This window comes from Pholcus phalangioides, unplaced genomic scaffold (genome assembly GCF_987345545.1).
Source record: "Pholcus phalangioides strain wild (caught in Gottingen) unplaced genomic scaffold, Ppha-v1.0 ptg000017l_1, whole genome shotgun sequence".
Lineage (NCBI taxonomy): Eukaryota > Metazoa > Arthropoda > Arachnida > Araneae > Pholcidae > Pholcus > Pholcus phalangioides.
In genome coordinates this window covers 1,106-19,907 of record NW_028301610.1, presented here as the reverse complement: position 1 = coordinate 19,907, position 18,802 = coordinate 1,106, and the positions used below count along the sequence as shown (strand labels likewise).

The 18,802-nt window shown below is 34.5% G+C and overlaps 1 protein-coding gene across 5 annotated transcripts in view; it reads left to right on the top strand.

Annotated features, from left to right (window-relative positions):
• LOC149072081 (uncharacterized) overlaps positions 1-18,109 on the top strand; it is a 29,050-nt gene extending 10,941 nt beyond the window's left edge. The window contains exons 1-4 of one of the 5 annotated variants that reach the window (XR_016194373.1): positions 2,188-4,275; positions 5,687-5,752; positions 12,403-12,515; positions 16,835-18,109. Coding sequence is in view for 1 of the 5 variants with exons in the window: in XM_089246370.1 (XP_089102496.1) it covers positions 4,162-4,275; positions 5,687-5,752; positions 16,835-16,981 (327 nt within the window). In the remaining 4 variants the exon portion in view is untranslated. The other 4 variants (XR_016194372.1, XR_016194371.1, XM_089246370.1 and 1 more) reach the window with 4 other exon arrangements.
• Positions 18,110-18,802: the final 693 nt, after the last annotated feature.

Genomic DNA, 18,802 nt, shown 5'->3' with positions numbered 1-18,802 from the left:
GCATTACAGGTATTATATCCGGATGTCTTCCGTTGGATCTTAGAGCTGAACAAAGATATTTGACATATCAAGCATATATTGAACATGAAACTATTGTTTTGGGTTATAATGAGATTATATCAGACAAAATTGAGGAATTTCGTAGACCATTGATTGAACCCTGGTTAACCGGCATGATTTTTTATTAACCAAGGAGGTTACCATGGTCCTCCCTCACTTTATCCTTTTTTTTATCCTTTTTTTTATCCTTTTTTTTATCCTTTTTTTTATCCTTTTTTTTATCCTTTTTTTTATCCTTTTTTTTATCCTTTTTTTTATCCTTTTTTTTATCCTTTTTTTTATCCTTTTTTTTATCCTTTTTTTTATCCTTTTTTTTATCCTTTTTTTTATCCTTTTTTTTTATCCTTTTTTTTATCCTTTTTTTTATCCTTGCGACAAGGATTTCGATGCGATTTTCGCGTTATTTCGGCTGTTCGTTTAACAAATTCTTTCAATCGATATAAATTCATGAATAATCGATGCCTTGTCTAGACATAATCGATGACGCGGAATTCATGACGATTCGCCCACTTCCCTCGCCTGCGCGCCGCTGATGAATATCGATTAATTATAATATAATAATCTTGCTCCGTATAAGATCATCGATAACTAATAAATATCGATGATCTGATGCATTTCCCTTTATCGATTTTGAATTTTATTAAATTATTTATTGAAAAAGAATTCAATTTTTTAAAAGAAGTCGCGTTAAACTAAAAATAACACTGGAGTTTCCGACAAATTGCAGGTCATATGTAGGATTACCATATTCGAAAACAGAAAGGAGGACACCTGCGTGCTCACCCTTGATGACGTCATTTACCCAACAGATGGCGCCACTTTCTGTAAAAAACCACCACTACAATAATTTCCAACTAAAACAGAACCCGTATAGGTTCCGGGAATTTAATAAATCCGATTTTTATGCATAATCACACCGTCTATTATATACATAATTACCAACCAAGTTTAGTAAATTTTATTTTTCACATTTATCGATGATTATGTGTAATCCCAACTCGTATTGGTAAATATGATAAATCAATAAATTATTTAAATTTGCTGGAGATTTTGCTCAAATTTCAGTTTAGGATGATGGATTCGATCAGTGATGTTACTTAGTTTAAAAATGTTGACAAATGTGAAGAAAGCTAACATTACAATTAACAACCTTATCGAAACATGTTACTGGGCAACAAGTCGTGTGTGCACTCTGCCCGGCCGAAGGGCCGGAAATCTTTCACGGAATTTATCTGTTATACATTTCATTTTCGGCATGATAGGAATTCATCTTAAATGAAAAAGATAAATATAAAAACAAGATAAAATGTTTTTAACCTTATTACAATTTCATCGGTAAAATATTTTATTTCTGTTTGCTCGTTTTAATAGTTATGAATAGAGCCCAGATTACATGCGCTAAAAATCACAAAATATGCACCAAAAAAAACATTCCCAAAAAAGTGGTTAAAAATTCCAAAATATGTAGTGAAACTGAGAAAATATGCATTTGAAAACTAAAGCAAACGTGTTTTTAAAATGTATATTTTAAATTTCTCAGTGCATATTAATTAGAAAAAAAAAATCCTCGTACAAATTATTTCTACACGTCTTTTATTTGGAAATTTCTAGTAATGGGTGAGTTGGTTACCCTAGCAATGATGCCAGGGCCGCAACTAGATACTTTTTCATCCGGGGCAAGAACGCATTTTGGCGCCCACTTGTAATGTAAAAGCAGCAGTTAAATGGTACATTCCGTACCCCCTTTCATCCAGTGCCCAGGCCACAAGACCCACCTGCTCCTCCCTAGTTGCGGTCCTGAGTGATGCTCACTATAATTTATTATTTCTTTATAGAGCAATTGGTTCATCTTGCATTTTTTGCAAAAAAAATCTGCAAAATTTTAATACTCGCTCTATCTTAGCCAGGATGAAATAAGTAATTTTATTTTTTAAATCTGGTTTTTTTTTTTTGAGCAACGGATACCATCAAAGGTAACAAACACATCTTTCGTAATTCACTAAAAAATCCTTTCTCTAAATGCTGTTTATCTTTCAAGTAAGATACGAACACTTGCCAATTGCTTATTGGCAACTGTTCGTATCTTACGTGATGCATTATTCATGTGAATTTTTAAAAACAATACTCATTCGAAAAATTATAAAAATGTGATTGAACACACTTTCGTTAAGCTTCAAAAATATGCACTTATTCTGGAATTCTTCAATTTTAAACATTTATGTGCATTAACACAAAAAGGTCAAAATTTGCAAATACATGTGCACATATGCATTTTCATATAATCCGGGCTCTAGTTATGGAAAAGTTATACGAACTCGCCCGATAAGTTGTCAACAAAGAGAGGAACAAATAGTAGTGGTATAGCAGCTGTTTTGAAGTAGAACCGTCATTATATCTGCAAAAAGTAATACGTAGCTCCTACAGTTGTCAAGCTTTTTTTAATGATGCCGTCCATTGGTTAATTTTTTTTCCCTTCAGAATTTCCGACCAGACGGAGAAGGGAGTATTATGATGACCACCAAAAAGATATATACAATAGTTTTCTACTTGAAACGTCTGGACATTTTGGCATATGTCTAGCAAAGATATGAGTTGGAGGAGAAAAAAAATAGCGATCTCTCCCCCTCTCAATAAATTGTGCCCACAGTCTGGTCAGTTTTATTATTTTGCGCCTGGAGCACAAAAAGCGGGTTTCTTTCTACCCAAAAAGCGTAAAAATGTTTATCTTTTGGGAGAGTTTGGTTTTTTTCGCCAGAGGAATCAGCATTGTATAGAGACGGACTCACGATGCGAGGATCCGGGTTTGAACCCCACAGTGGTGGTCGGCTGAAGTTGGTTTTCTGTGGTTCCCAACTTCAAGGCGCAAAAGGCAGCGGAACGAGAGTCTTCCTTTGTGAATGACCGAACAAGTACGGATTACTTCACGCCGGCTGTGGTTTTTGCGGTTTATGTCCAACAAAGACTTTTATTAACTTTAATTATCTTACCCAGCGTCCCCTAGCAAACTCTCGTGGGATCCCTGCTGTACGCGAGATAATTAAAGTAAAAGATCTTTGTTGGACATAAACCGCAAAAACCACAGCCTCCCGTACTTGTTCGGAACAAACACGCCGGCTGTGGTTTTTGCGGTTTTATGTCCAACAAAGACTTTTTATTATCTTTTACTTTAATTACCTTACCCTGCGTCGCGTACCAAGACTCGTGGGACAGGCCTTTGGGTTAACCCCCCTTTAGTACACGGCATCTGCTATTGGTGAGCAAACAATGGTATTAAAATGAATATTGCGGTTTTCTTTCGGAGAGCTGTTTTTCCGACTCTTTTTCATATTATCTTCGGGCAAGCTGGGCTATGGTAAGAATAGCATCTGCCCTGCTTGGAGGCAACTTGGATTCGTCTGGGAATTTCGAGGATGTTGGTCAAAGCGTGTAAAACTGTGGGGGAAAAAGACTCTTACCAATGAAGAGATATATATTTCAGATTGAAAAAAAAAAATTTCCTGATTCTGGAACCCCCCCCCCCCCTCTAAAAAGGATACAAATGGACGAATTTTCCTAAACGTAGGAGGACGGTTGGTAACCCTAGTCATATGTAGCTTCATTTCCCGCCATTGGCGACTTTCCTGACCTTTCACATCTTTTGGCGAAAATTAGCAATACCCCGTATTTTCTTCAAGGGAATATGGTCAGCATGTGAAGACGTTCTTTTCGAAAAGTTCATTTATATCAAGTAGCAGTGGTGCTTCATTTCCCATAATAGAGGATTTTTCTATGATTTCAGCGAAAGGTTGGCAATTTTGCTCACTTTTAGTATTATTTTTGGCGACAACTAGCGATTTCAGTACAAACGTTTTTGTACTTTTTTTCCCCCTTCGAAGAGAAAAATGTGTTTTTTATGGCATTTAATTTTTTCCCTTTATGAAAGGAATAAGAAAACCAAGCAAACCAAAGAAAACCATTTTCACCCCCCTTTCCATCTCCTATTTAGCCCATAATATGACGACTATTGAAATGTCTTTTCGACTTTCACAATTTGTCCAATCAAAGACCTTGTGTTTGAAGAATAGTCTTAACGTTTGAATAACATGCTCTCCGATTGATGAAATGTGCTTACTGCTGGTCGCGAGAACGCACGCGATTCCGATTTTTTTTTTTGTGGATGGCAACGTGTTGAATGTGGTCGTTGTGGCCCATTCGTCAATCTTCAGGAACAAAGAAGTTGGTTATATTTTTGAAAGATGTTATATTTTCTGCTCTCCTTTGTTGTTGCTCCTGTTATTTTTTTCCAATCCTCCGAAGGAGTTGCTTTTAGTGTGTGTGCGCGCGTAAAAAGCTTGAGAATACCATCTGGTGTCTGTTCGATTTGTCTATGATGATTTTAACCTCGATTTAATTTTAAATTACCGCCTGCCAGAGAAGTACATTTTGGGAATGTTAATTTATTTTCTCTCATTCCACATTTGGGCTTTTTCTTCCGCTTATTTCCACATTTCCTGTGGCAGGTATTTTTCATTTTCTTATGTTGGACATCGAGCGGATCGCATAGAATATTGAACTGGTAAATTTTCTGAATTTTCATGTATCTCGGTGTATTTGAAATAAGGCCTTTGTTATTATTTTAATTGGCTATTATTCCATAAGGGATGGACATTGATGACGCTCGATCATGCCATTAAAAAAAAAAAAGTTGTGGAAATACATATTTTTCACTGAAAACCCCAACACAACTGACTGGTTTTCGATCTGATTCGAAGCGAAACGCACGCTCAGTAGAAATACAAAAATTCAAAAGGAATATGTTAGCAAACTAAAAATACAAAAACAATGAAATCTCCAATCAGAAAACTTAACGTGTTGGAAATTAAGGAACCACAAACTTAACGTTGGAAAAATAAGTTCAAAGGTGGTGATACTTGAAAATACATGGGCGCAGGGTTTGACAAATCTGAAAAAAATTTTAGGGTCTAATGTGCCATGGGTTATCTTAATCTCCAGAGAAACAGTCCTAAATGTTTTTTTCCGGACTTTGTATCATTTTCCTATGTTAAAAGACATACTTTCATGAAATCAGCAAATAGACTCCAATTTAGCAATTACAAAGAAAATTTTAGGCGCCAATCATGACCCCCCCCCCCCACAAGGGAAGGGTGGGCAAGGCTCCAGTCCTAAGGCCTGGGATGATTTTCATTATTTTTTCACGCTATATAAATCCATCATAAAGGGGCCCGTGAAAGATTCCAGCCTAGGGGCCTTACTGCAGGATGTGGGGGCGATGGTGCCAATATAGATTTTATACTTGCTATAGTGACCTGGCGCCTGAAATTTGTTAAACAATGTTTGTCATCACTCATAGAAAATTTTAGGCAGCAATGCTGATTTTTTAGCTGCCATGGCACCTGGGATTTCTCGAGCCCTGCCTTGATTGAAACTCACCAAGTTGCTGTTCCGTGTTCTTTTAGAATTATAGAACTCTTGGAGTGTATATTGCTATATAGTTTATGTGGATCTTGACAAAAATATTCATTTCTGCTGGAATATTTGTTCTGAGGTTTGTAGAACTCAGATGCGACGCATTTCGCATAAACTAAAATGTAGATATTTTTAAATTAATTTTTTTTTCTTCTTGTAGGCCTGCATGACCCATAACTGCCAAATTTATTGCTCCATATCACAAAAAAAGAAAATGATATTTCAGGTAATATTCTTTTTAAACCCTATTTTATAATATGAAATGACTGAAGTTATTAACTGTCACTATCCGAACCAGGGCTGTGACAGTTTAACTGAAATCTTTTAATATACAGAGATGCTGCTGTACTCTAATTTATCTGGGTCCTTTTTGAGTGAAAGTGGGTCCCTCTCAAAAAAAATTATGCACCCCCCCCCCCCCCCCACCATAATTCACTGGTATCTCTATGAATTTTTTTCCAGCATGCCCCAGGTCTTTTATATTTCTTCGTTGAGACAGCGGTGGGTCATGTTCTGGGTAGGAGAAGAAGGTATCTGTGAATCAAGTATAATTTCATTTCTAAAAATGTGTTTTATCCAAAATGGTTAATTTACTTTCATTGTCTACTAGTAGGAAAAGCTTGCAAAGAAGCTCATTAGCACTGAGAATTTAACGTATGGAATTCCGCGCACATAATAAATCAAACAAACATACAGTTGATCCCACTTATAACGTTTCTCCCATTTAAAACGTTTTTCCACTTAGTACAACTTATTTTTGTGGTCCTAACAATAAATAATTCTCATTAAGATTTCCCGTTTAAAGTGTTTTCCTTTTTACGTTTTTGCGACGGTTTTTTAAAAATGTAAGCAGGATCCACTTTAACAGTTGGGGGTTGCACATTTATATATTTACTAATAAATAATTCTATAAATTCCTTTCTGATTGATTTTACATTTCGTTAAAAAAATCTTAGCACTTTCAATATCTTCTGATTAAATTTAAAGCAAATTAGATTCTCAGACACTTATTTTCTGATTCCCTATTCATACTTTGGTTTTCCTGGTAAAGTAATTTTATTTTCCCTCCCTGATGGTCCACCACTGATATGTGTTGTCATTTAACTGCCGCATGTTTTCACACCTGAATATGGGAGCTATGTGAGATTTGTGGTGGAGAAATTTAACAGTGTGCTTATATGTGTGCCCAGCATTTGGCGTGTTTTGTGTTCAGTAGATGGTGCCATCTATCTAGCACTGCAACTAGATACTTTCTCAAAGGGGCATGCACACATTTTGGCAAACCCATGTAATGTAGAAGAAGCAGTTATAAAGGGTGAACTTGGTGCCCCCTCTAGTCCAGAGACTGGGACACTAGACCCGCCTGTCTCTCCCCCTCCCAGTTGTGGCCCTGCATCCATCCTCCAAACTAGTAATGTGTGCATTTGAAGTTTAATGTATACATATTTGTGTTGTAGGTCTATGTGATCGCCGTGGCAACCAGAAGTTTTTCAAAGGAATAACCAACTCAAAATTTTAAAACTTTAGAAAAATCACATTTTTAGCCGATTACCATTGCGCAATTTCGGGTTCCAAACCCGGATTTTTCCCAAACCAAAATTTGGGGGTATAAGGGGTCTCTTCTCCCCCACCACTCAAAGATCAAAAATTAAAAATATTTTTGTAGAGAATTAAAATATTAGAATAAAATAATTTCTTTGATACTATTCTGAAACTGACTACATAGCAGCTGGATGACAAAACTGCTGATATTCAAGGTCGAGTTTTTACAGATTCTGTGTTTTTTCCACGATCTCGGGAAAGTTTTACAATTCCAACGAGCGTTCCAATCCTTTACGATTTTTACAAAAATGTGCATTCACAGTATTGTAGGAACAAGGTGAATTTACGCCATATTAGACGCCGTCTTTGAATGCCAGCAAATAGCTGCAAAAGTACTATAATTTCCGGTATGTAACCAGAAGGGAGAAAATCCGCAGGGGAATAAAAACTCCAAAATTTTGACAGTAACACGGCCCCTCATTCAGGGAAGCAACTAGATATCCCTCACCTCATTCGTGTGTATATCAATATAATACAGTGTACAAAGTAGTAAAACCACTTTTTGAAGGTCGCGCGATCATGATACACTGTAAAAGAAAAGAAAGTGGGAGGGTTCTCTACTTTTTTCTTCTTATAAATAGGAAAGAACGCATCCCGGAGGGCGCGTGAACAAAAGTTTTATGTATCCTTTTCCGAAATTCCGGGTATTTGACGCGTCATAGCGCCTCTGAATATATATATACAGTAACATGATTTCACTGCAGGCTTAGGAAGAAAATGAAAATAAAATCCTTTAAAAGTGAAATGGTCCGCCACTTGGCGCCAAACATGTCTGATGGCCCGACGAAAAGTCGCCAAGGCCATCAGAAACTACGGACGCCGAAAAAAAAACGTGCAAAACATAATAGAAATCACCAAGCATAAAAATAGGAAAAATATCAGTTAACAAAAAATTACACCTGGACCATTTTTTTAATAAACAGATCAGGGCATAAGGAGTTCCGGGCATGTTGAATAAATAAATATTCTATATATTAAAAACTAAAACCCGGATCCTTTTTTTAATAATAAACGGATGGGGGCATAAGGAGTTCCGGGCATGAAAAATTTTCTAGGTTCATTTTAAATAATAAACCGATAAGACAGAAGACATGACAATGGATGAATAAGTAATAAATACAACGAAATAATAAAACTGTATGATACAACCTGACCAGTAGATGATAATGCAAATGATGCGAGCTACAGAAGGAATAATTATCGAAGAGACACACTCGAAATGAAAAAAAATGGCTGTTTGGAATTTTTGAAAAAACGCGGTGAACAAAAGAAAATTCCTGTTTGGTGAAGCTAATGCCACCTAATATCACAAAGCAAAAACTGGAAAGATGTGAAATAATACGGCAACCCAGAGCCCCATTACGATGGTCTTAGCGACTTATTGTGAGGAAAAAGTTGCCAAAGTCGTGGCGGACCATACTGCATCTGTTCTGGTACATACATATTGTATTTAATTTTACAAAAAATCAATATAAACTTCAATATAAGGCCAGCCTAAGCAGTGGTGTAAGTGCTGAGAAGACAACATTGAGCAGTCGTTGGTCCATGGCGCCGACCACGATGTTGCACTTAGTTTCTTCACTTGTCACTCTTGCTGTTTTAAACTGGGCCTCCGAGTGCACGAACCATAACGCTGGTGTCTCACACCAGAAACGGGGTGGCTTGATTGATTGCTGTGTTTGCAGACCTTGCGTGGTGGATCCATCAGTAGAATCGGTTGCCATATTGGGCGGGTTCGGGAAAACAGGGGTCACCAATATATAGTTATGTGAGCTGGCTTTGAGACATAACTATATTATTCGAAGCAGTTGATTAAACAATAAAACAACTATCTATTTACAAATATAAATGAATTTAAAATAATACACTGGATTTGGGGATTTGGACGAGAGCAGGGACATGTACAAAGATGCGACCGGCAGATGTAAACAATAATAGCTCTCTGGCCAGACAGCCTTGACATTGAATTTTTGTGGTGTTGCCACAAAAAGGAAAATAATTTTTTGTAAGTGCTGAGAAGACACAACAGTGGCAGCATTGAAAATAGCGTCCTTTATGTTGTGTACCTTTTCCAAAATTCTTTGACAGTCATATAAGAGCAAGCCTTTGATAAAAGCTTTTCTGTAACGTGCTTTATATTTTCAATTATGCCCTGGTTCATAGGCTGGATAAGTGAAGTTGTATTCACTGGGAGAAAGAGGCATGTTATTTTGCCATCATCACTTTTCAGTTCACAAGAGGGGTGTGTTGGAGCCATTAACAGCAGTGCTTCCTGTGGCAATTGCTTTTCGGCCATATGAGCTCTAACTTGAGACACGAAAACATTGTGGAACCATTCTGAAAAATTGTTTGGTCCATCCAAGCACTTTTTTGGGCATAATAGTTCATAGGCAATGAGTTCATATAAATATGTTCGTTAAATTTTTGAAAGCATATGGTTTTTTTGGATTTACTAATTACAAGCAGGAGCAATCAATGATCACTGATGGCATTTGCACAGACCATAGCAGTGATCAGATCTTTTTGGACCCTAAAACATAGGGCTAGTTTTTCCTGTATTTTTATTAACTCACTGTTAAACGAGTGACGATTAGCCCATTAACGCCAGTTTGTAAGAAAATTTGCCATTCTAAATTTTAAGTTTTTTCTTTGCCAATAAATATTGGAAGCGATTCCACTCATTTTTTGTTTTTAAAAAAAATCAAAGTCGTTGTTAGTGGGTTAACCAACGTTTCACTGTAAATTAGCGAGCCAAACTTGTTATGTACTTGTGGGAATTGTTTCTACAATAAATCATATCCGAGAGCTGAACCAACAATGAGCAAAGGCTTGTGTAGGTAGCTTCAGCCGCAAATAGGGTTGCAAATATACAAATTTATCACGATTTCATCGAAGATAGAATAGAAAACCCTTCCTCGTTCATCATAGAAACTGCCAGATTGGCAGAGCTCTCACTTTGTCCTACTTTTGTTCTACTTTTTAACCAAATCCTATCACCAAAATTTATGTAATTGATTTTTATTGAGGAGGGAATCATCAATATATTGCCAAATAATACAAATGTAGTAGATTGCAAGTCCTGTTTTTTGGTTTTTTTTAATTTTCTGAGACATAATTGACTGCCCCCCCCCCTTTTCCAAGTAGGAAGACAGACACACTGTCATGAAATCAAAATATATTGTAACATCCTCTCTCTTAGACTCCAATTTAGCAACGACAGTGAAAGCTTTACATGCCAGTACTGATTTTGATAACCTGGTGCCTGGGATTTGTCGAGCCCTACTCTATAACAATAATCAAATATATAACTTTTTTTTTTTTTATACAAAAATTGCCACGTTTTTAAGACAAATAAATTCAATTGGTCGAATGGTCGATGCGTTTCGGCTCTTCAATGGAGAGCCGTCATCAGGACCTCGTGGTCAGAGTTCACACGAATGAGTCGTGGAAGAGTGATGTTTACGTCTGGTCGTCCGAAGAGTTCGCCACTCGGACGCAGCAAATACAAAGGCGAACTCTTCGGACGACCAGACGTAAACATCACTCTTCCACGACTCATCCGTGTGAACTCTGACCACGAGGTCCTGATGACGGCTCTCCATTGAAGAGCCGAAACGCGTCGACCATTCGACCAATTGAATTTATTTGTCTTAAAAACGTGGCAATTTTTGTATAAATTAAAACCAGGCAAAGTTACTCATTTTTTGTGATAAAATATATAACTATTTTGGTGTAAATCTCATAATGGTGATATACGGTGGAACCTTTTATAGTGGGCACTCTGTCAGCGAAACGCTTCCCACTAGCAGTGTTAGCAGATGCCTCATATTAACAGATACTTGTTGGCGAACAAAAATTTTCATCTCATTGGTGTGTTATCAACTTCCTAGTAACAGACATTCCCTGTTAGCAGATACCTCACGTTAACTAGGCTGACCAAAAAAAAAATGCAGGACATTGGAATTTCAAAGGAAAATACAGGACATTGCATATTGCCACCAAAAACAATGCCAGAATTGCCAACTATTTCTGAAAGCACTGAAAATTGCCAATGGCAGGAAATGAAGCATTAATGCAAATTGCAGTGGATTACAATGAATTCTACGAAATAAAAGGTTTAAAATAATGAATGTGAAATGAATATTCTCATTTACAGTTGCAATTATCATAATGTAATTTATAAGTTGGAAAATGATTTCAATAAAGAATAAAAATTCAAGAAGGCTTCGTTGGAAATACATGGGGGGGGGGGGGGAATGAGTCATTTTTACAAAAAAAAAAAAAAGTTGGGAGATGGCCTAAATTACGTTGCATTACGAGAATGTCCTAGCAAATACTGGACAAATGGTCACACTAAAGTTAACAGATGCGTCTTGTTAGTGAACAAAAATTTCCATCCCATGGGTGTCTGTTATTGAGAGGTTTTGCTGTGTATAATGATATTTTTCTATGGTCTCTTGGGTAAAAAGGTATTAGCACTGATTGAATTCTCCTGCATTTTCAAAAATTTTAAATAGTCCTTTGCGTATTTAAAATTTTTTTTTTTTTGTAACAGTAACATTTCAATTTCATCTGTTCATTCTCGTGTTATACAATCAAGGTGTATAAGGGTCTATCACTTTCAACATAGCTCAGTCTCACAGACAGAGCTATCTTATGTTGTATTATTCATAGCTCGTTTTCTTTGTTATTGCAAATATTTGCAATACACTTTGCCCTAAAGTGTATATTTTATTTGTGTATATATAAACATCAGTTTACTATATGGATTATTCTTGTAACTTTTATGTTATAAATGAAATAAAATTTTTACAATGTCTTTTCTCATATCATAGTCCATTTTCTTTAAACTTTGCAATGATAAGCAATTCCAGAGGTTTTATCTTTATAGATATTTTCTACATTTTTTCTTGTCCCTTTATAGCATTTATTAAGTGTGTGCAGTTATGAAAAATGTGTGACTTAAGCATTTAATTTTTTTTCAAATTAAATGAAAAAGCGGCCCATTCTAAATATTTCATAGAAGCGTGCCACATTGGATTTATAAGTATTTATCTACCAGGGATTCACAAATCTCAGGCACTAGGTCACATAAGTAAACTGGAGTGAAGACTCCCTATACAATAACATAGACGTGCGTGAGCCAACGCTGAGGAATACAAAAATGGGCAAGAGAGACGGGCAAAACATTGTTATTTCAGCATGTAAGCAATGGGAAAAACTTCTATCTTGAGTGTTTCTTTCAGTTGTTTTCATATTCTTTCATTAATATAGTTGTCCATCTGCTAATACACAAATGGTGATACTGTGTTTTGCCTATAATTGCTCCAGCCAATGATGAAATTCAAGGAACATGTGAAAAAATAAAATACACTTCGGTTTCATAGGTGAGTGCACATGGTTTTATGTTCAAAGATGCATTCATTCTCATACTACAATTATAAAATTAAACGCATGTAGTTTTCATTTCACGCTCAATTTCTGTTTGTAAATTTTTTTCATAAATTTTTTTTTCGAGGCATATTAAAATAATGTGAATTTTGCAATATATATTATAGCGAATAAAGGAAACAAATCCATATTTAACGTAATCATTTGCGCAAGGAGAAAACTCCAGAAATCTGTTTCCATTTTAAATATGTAAGGGAGGGTCCTGTTAATTTTTTCATAAAAAATTTTTTCGAGGTATATTAAAATAATAATGTCAATTTTGCAGGGAATTTTATGGCGAATAAAGTAAACAAATCCATATTTAAGGTAATCATTTGCGTAAGGAGAAAATTCCAGAAATCTGTTTCAATTTTAAATATGTAAGGGAGGGTCCTGTCAATTTTTTCATAAAAATTTTTTTCGAGGTATATTAAAATAATAACGTGAATTTTGCAGGGAATTTTATGGCGAATAAAGTAAACAAATCCATATTTAAGGTAATCATTTGCGTAAGGAGAAAATTCCAGAAATCTGTTTCAATTTTAAATATGTAAGGGAGGGTCCTGTTAATTTTTTCATAAAAATTTTTTTCGAGGTATATTAAAATAATATTGTCAATTTTGCAGCTAATTTTATGGCGAATAAAGTAAACAAATCCATATTTAACGTAATCATTTGCGTAAGGAGAAAATTCCAGAAATCTCTTTCAATTTTAACTATGTAAGGGAGGGTCCTGTTGATTTTTTCATAAAATTTTTTTTCGAGGTATATTAAAATAATAATGTCAATTTTGCAGCTAATTTTATGGCGAATAAAGTAAACAGATCCATATTTAAGGTAATCATTTGCGTAAGGAGAAAATTCCAGAAATCTGTTTCAATTTTAAATATTTAGCTATGTAAGGGAGGGTCCTGTCAATTTTTTCATAAAAATTTTTTTCGAGGTATATTAAAATAATAACGTGAATTTTGCAGGGAATTTTATGGCGAATAAAGTAAACAAATCCATATTTAAGGTAATCATTTGCGTAAGGAGAAAATTCCAGAAATCTGTTTCAATTTTAAATATGTAAGGGAGGGTCCTGTTAATTTTTTCATAAAAATTTTTTTCGAGGTATATTAAAATAATATTGTCAATTTTGCAGCTAATTTTATGGCGAATAAAGTAAACAAATCCATATTTAACGTAATCATTTGCGTAAGGAGAAAATTCCAGAAATCTCTTTCAATTTTAACTATGTAAGGGAGGGTCCTGTTGATTTTTTCATAAAATTTTTTTTCGAGGTATATTAAAATAATAATGTCAATTTTGCAGCTAATTTTATGGCGAATAAAGTAAACAGATCCATATTTAAGGTAATCATTTGCGTAAGGAGAAAATTCCAGAAATCTGTTTCAATTTTAAATATTTAGCTATGTAAGGGAGGGTCCTGTCAATTTTTTCATAAAAAATTTTTTCGAGGTATATTAAAATAATAATGTCAATTTTGCAGGGAATTTTATGGCGAATAAAGTAAACAGATCCATATTTAAGGTAATCATTTGCGTAAGGAGAAAATTCCAGAAATCTGTTTCAATTTTAAATATGTAAGGGAGGGTCCTGTTAATTTTTTCATAAAAATTTTTTTCGAGGTATATTAAAATAATAACGTGAATTTTGCAGGGAATTTTATGGCGAATAAAGTAAACAAATCCATATTTAAAGTAATCATTTGCGTAAGGAGAAAATTCCAGAAATCTGTTTCAATTTTAAATATGTAAGGGAGGGTCCTGTTAATTTTTTCATAAAAATTTTTTTCGAGGTATATTAAAATAATAACGTGAATTTTGCAGGGAATTTTATGGCGAATAAAGTAAACAAATCCATATTTAAAGTAATCATTTGCGTAAGGAGAAAATTCCAGAAATCTGTTTCAATTTTAAATATGTAAGTGAGGGTCCTGTCAATTTTTTCATAAAAATTTTTTTCGAGGTATATTAAAATAATAATGTCAATTTTGCAGGGAATTTTATGGCGAATAAAGTAAACAGATCCATATTTAAGGTAATCATTTGCGTAAGGAGAAAATTCCAGAAATCTGTTTCAATTTTAAATATGTAAGGGAGGGTCCTGTTAATTTTTTCATAAAAATTTTTTTCGAGGTATATTAAAATAATAACGTGAATTTTGCAGGGAATTTTATGGCGAATAAAGTAAACAAATCCATATTTAAAGTAATCATTTGCGTAAGGAGAAAATTCCAGAAATCTGTTTCAATTTTAACTATGTAAGGGAGGGTCCTGTCGATTTTTTCATAAAAAATTTTTTCGAGGCATATTAAAATGATAATGTCAGACCGCATTTAAGCAACTGTCAAAGACGCGACTTCGTTTTCGTATTATTTCACTAATGTAGTTGTCCATCTGCACAAACACAAATGCTGATACTGTGTTCTGCCTATAATTGGTCCAACCAATGATGAAATTGAAGGAAGGTGGAAATAAACTTCAATTTCATAAGTAATTGCGCATGGTTTTATGTTAAAAGATGCATTCATTTTTATACTACAATTGTAAAATTAAACGCATGTAGTTTTCATTTCACGTTCAATTCCTGTTTAATGAGCATAATTCAAAATAACAAATTAATATCCAATGAATTTTAAACTTCAAAAATATTTTTTTAAATCGTGTAGAAATTGCTTATTACTTACTGTTGGGGTTAGAATTTTTATTACAGAAATACTGACAAAATATGCTTCATTAAAAATTGCATTTATGTCTGAAAAATGCTGATAATGCTTTAAATAACTAAAATTATCCCGTGTAAATATCAAAGAAACAAAGGATCTAAACTTTTCTGTTTCTGGTAAAAATAATTTTGGGGAAATAATGTGAGAATGAGGAGTAGTAAAATGCAATTAATACTATTTACATTATCAGTTTTTGCTAAATATGAAAAGCCAATTATATAAAATCAAATGTATCTTAATCATCAGTGTTATAATTATGTTCATAATATCTAATTATATTATTAATGTATAATTATCAATTATCATTGTTAAGCTACTATTATGAACAATGATTGATTCTATTGCTTTCTTGAAGCCTGGTAATGAATATACTTTTTTTTTTTTTAAATAAATGTTTCCCTCTTCGAAACCCAGAAGTTCTTAAATAATGGGTGGAAGCTGTGAAAGAAAGGTCTTGACATGCTGCTAAAACATTTGTGCTGAGAATTTCGCAGCTGACAGCTATAACTCCTCTTCTCAATGCTATTTGAAAGAACATGCTGTTTCTACTATATTCAATTTTCCACATCACCCTCAACCTTTGCAGAAGTGACGCTGATCACTTATTAAATGCCCTCCACTGATAAGATATTAAGTTATTTTTCCCAGTTAAGTGGTTTCAAATTTCAAGTACAATCGGCCTCACTTAAATGATTATCAACAGTTCTGGCACATAATACTTGATTAACTAGTGTATTCAATTATGCGGCGAACAGTCAAATTGCTATTGTACACAGTTTTTATATTGCAATATATATATATATATTATATATAGTTATAAATATTTATATAATTTTCAAAATCTTGACAACTTCTGTTTTTCGTGTAAAAATTAGAAAACTTTATTTGCAAACTATAATGGAAAATTACAGTAAAACCTCCTAAGAGCTGCCACTAACAGGACCATCTAAAATAAATAAAAGCCTTCTTTCCAGGGCATTTTTATGTTCAGTCCGATAGCTGAAGATGTTCATGTGAAAAGATTGACACATCCCTCCCAAAAAATTTATGCCCTGGATATTTCTATTCAATTGTTATTTTCAAGGTCCATTTTTTGTATTGAACCATGCCTTGAAGTAGGGAGTGCCACATAAACAAATCTTTTCTAGTTATTGGACAGCTTGTGTATTAGTGTTGACAGCATGTCTTATGTTGTCCCGCTCTAATCTGTAAGATTTTTTCCCCTCTCCACTGCCTTCAACACCTATCTAGCATTTATACCCAGGAATAGAAAGCATACAGTCTTTCTTTTCATATAATTTGGTGGGGGGGGGGACTGCCTTGAAAATCAACTTGAATTTTAATTTTTCTCATTGTGCTGAGCATGTTTCTTCAGCTCAGTGTTAAGTGATCGTTCAGAAATAGTTGATCGGAGGTTACTTGTAATGTTAAGTCTGAGACAGCGTCCTTTGGTTTCAACAAAATATGGCAGTATTTCGGAGGTGACCATTAGAAGAGGTTTACTGTATATGAAATTAATATTTTAATTAGGTTTTTTTTTTGCAGATTTTTAAAAGGTTGAAAACTGCTGTTCACAATCATGACAACATGGCGAACACTGATGATTCAGATGGCAAAAATGAGCTTGAAGCAGCTACTACAGGCATTATCAGAACTGGCTACAGTTGCTTTGTCGAGGGAGGATTGCTCTAATTTTCCAGATCAGTTCTGAAGTGCCAAAGTCAGATAGTCCCACCAAAGCTGAACTGAGGTGCAAAATAAAACTGCTCCAGTAAAGATCGAAATGGAGGGACAAAAAAATATCAGATCTTACGTCAATGATAACAACGGCGCAGAAAGTACGTGGAATGCCCATGCAAACTGTTACCTTGTTAAAAGACACTTTTGGAGTTGTCCCATTTGAACTCCTAGTATATCAGCTGAGAAATAAAAATGTGAAACCGAGTAGGAGACGATACACATCATGTATGAAAGAATTTGCACTTACTTTGTGAAAAAAGTTTACCCTTCCCCACCCAGCGATGCTGAGATCATGAGTGAGCTCTACCGAATGTTACCCAGGTTTCATGAGCGAAGCTTTCTCATATGTTGAAAATGTTACAGCACAAGGAAGCACTCCCTGTTCTCTAATAATTTACTGTCTATATGTTAGGTCCTGTAAGATTTGATTTGTGACTTACGTGTTGTTCCATGTCAACTCCCAATTAATGAATACGCAATGCCCTGCTTTCTTCATGTTGGTACCTCTGGTCCCCCCTTGAGCTTCGATTGCATAATTGTGAAAATGCCAATTTAATGTAGTTTTTTGGATAGTTTCAAGCGTTCATTCAAATTCTAATGTATCACCTGTGAAATATCTTTTATTGAAATTTTGGGCCACCACCTGGTCATCTTCCTTAATGTGTTGATTACTGCTGAGCTATGTATGCAATAATTATAATTATTACCAAGTCTTAATTAGAGGAGAAAGTGATAGTTTCTGGTACCCTTGCGATGTGAGAAAACATGGCAGTTATAGAGTCATGATGAAAATAAATCTAATGAAAATGTAAAGAATTTCTTATATGCTGTGAATAATTGCATATGTTGAGGGGGGGGGGGAACCCCTTCAAATTTAGAGTTTGTATAAAATACTAGATAAAAGGTTTGCATTGTAACTAAGTAATTATTTGATAGCAAACATGAGTGCTCTTGTGAATTGCTATTTTAATATCCTAAATTATTCCCTGTGGACCTGTTTGTAAATTGTTTATTGGAAAAAACTTGTATGTGCACATTGTTGTATATATGTTTGAAAAAAAATATTAAACTTTTTTTTCTCTCTAATTTTTATTTCATTTCTTGCATTGAAAGTTCTTTTTCAGCAATTAATTCGCGGAAATATTCACTGCTATGAATTTTCGAAGTGGAAGCTTTCGAAAAAAAAATGCTAAACATAATGTTAGAAATGAATGTATGTTGTTTTTTTTATAAAATAAATAGTCCCTCTTAAGTTTTGGAAAAGACAAGGTATTTCGTGTACGAAAGTAAGTATTCATTTTTACATTTTTTTGAAGATAAAGAAATTATTTTTTTAATTATTGGCCGAAAAGTGAAAAAAAAACGGAATGTACATGTCCCGTATTTGGAATTGCCCCATTGCATTAACATGGTGAGGAAGTGCTTTGCCCGCTTCGCTCCAAAAGGGTGATGCGGTCGCGTAGGACGACGGCTCGCACAGTCCTCGCTCCACTTATAGATCAGTAGCCTTGACCGACTTTAATCCGCCACTGCGTAAAACTAAAAATTAAGCGTAGACTTATTTCCCCAGATTGTTTGTATGATAAAAGCATTTCCCGTTACAGCCCATGGCATCGGAATTTTGAATGCTTTTATTTCAATATTTAAATTTAACCCTTTTATTTAACTTAATTGGCGACTTGTGTCGCCATCTACTGGGCAATGTTTGAACTGAAAAATCCACGTCCATTTTTCCAATTACTCTTGTCTTAATAATTTTTGCATTTCACAGCT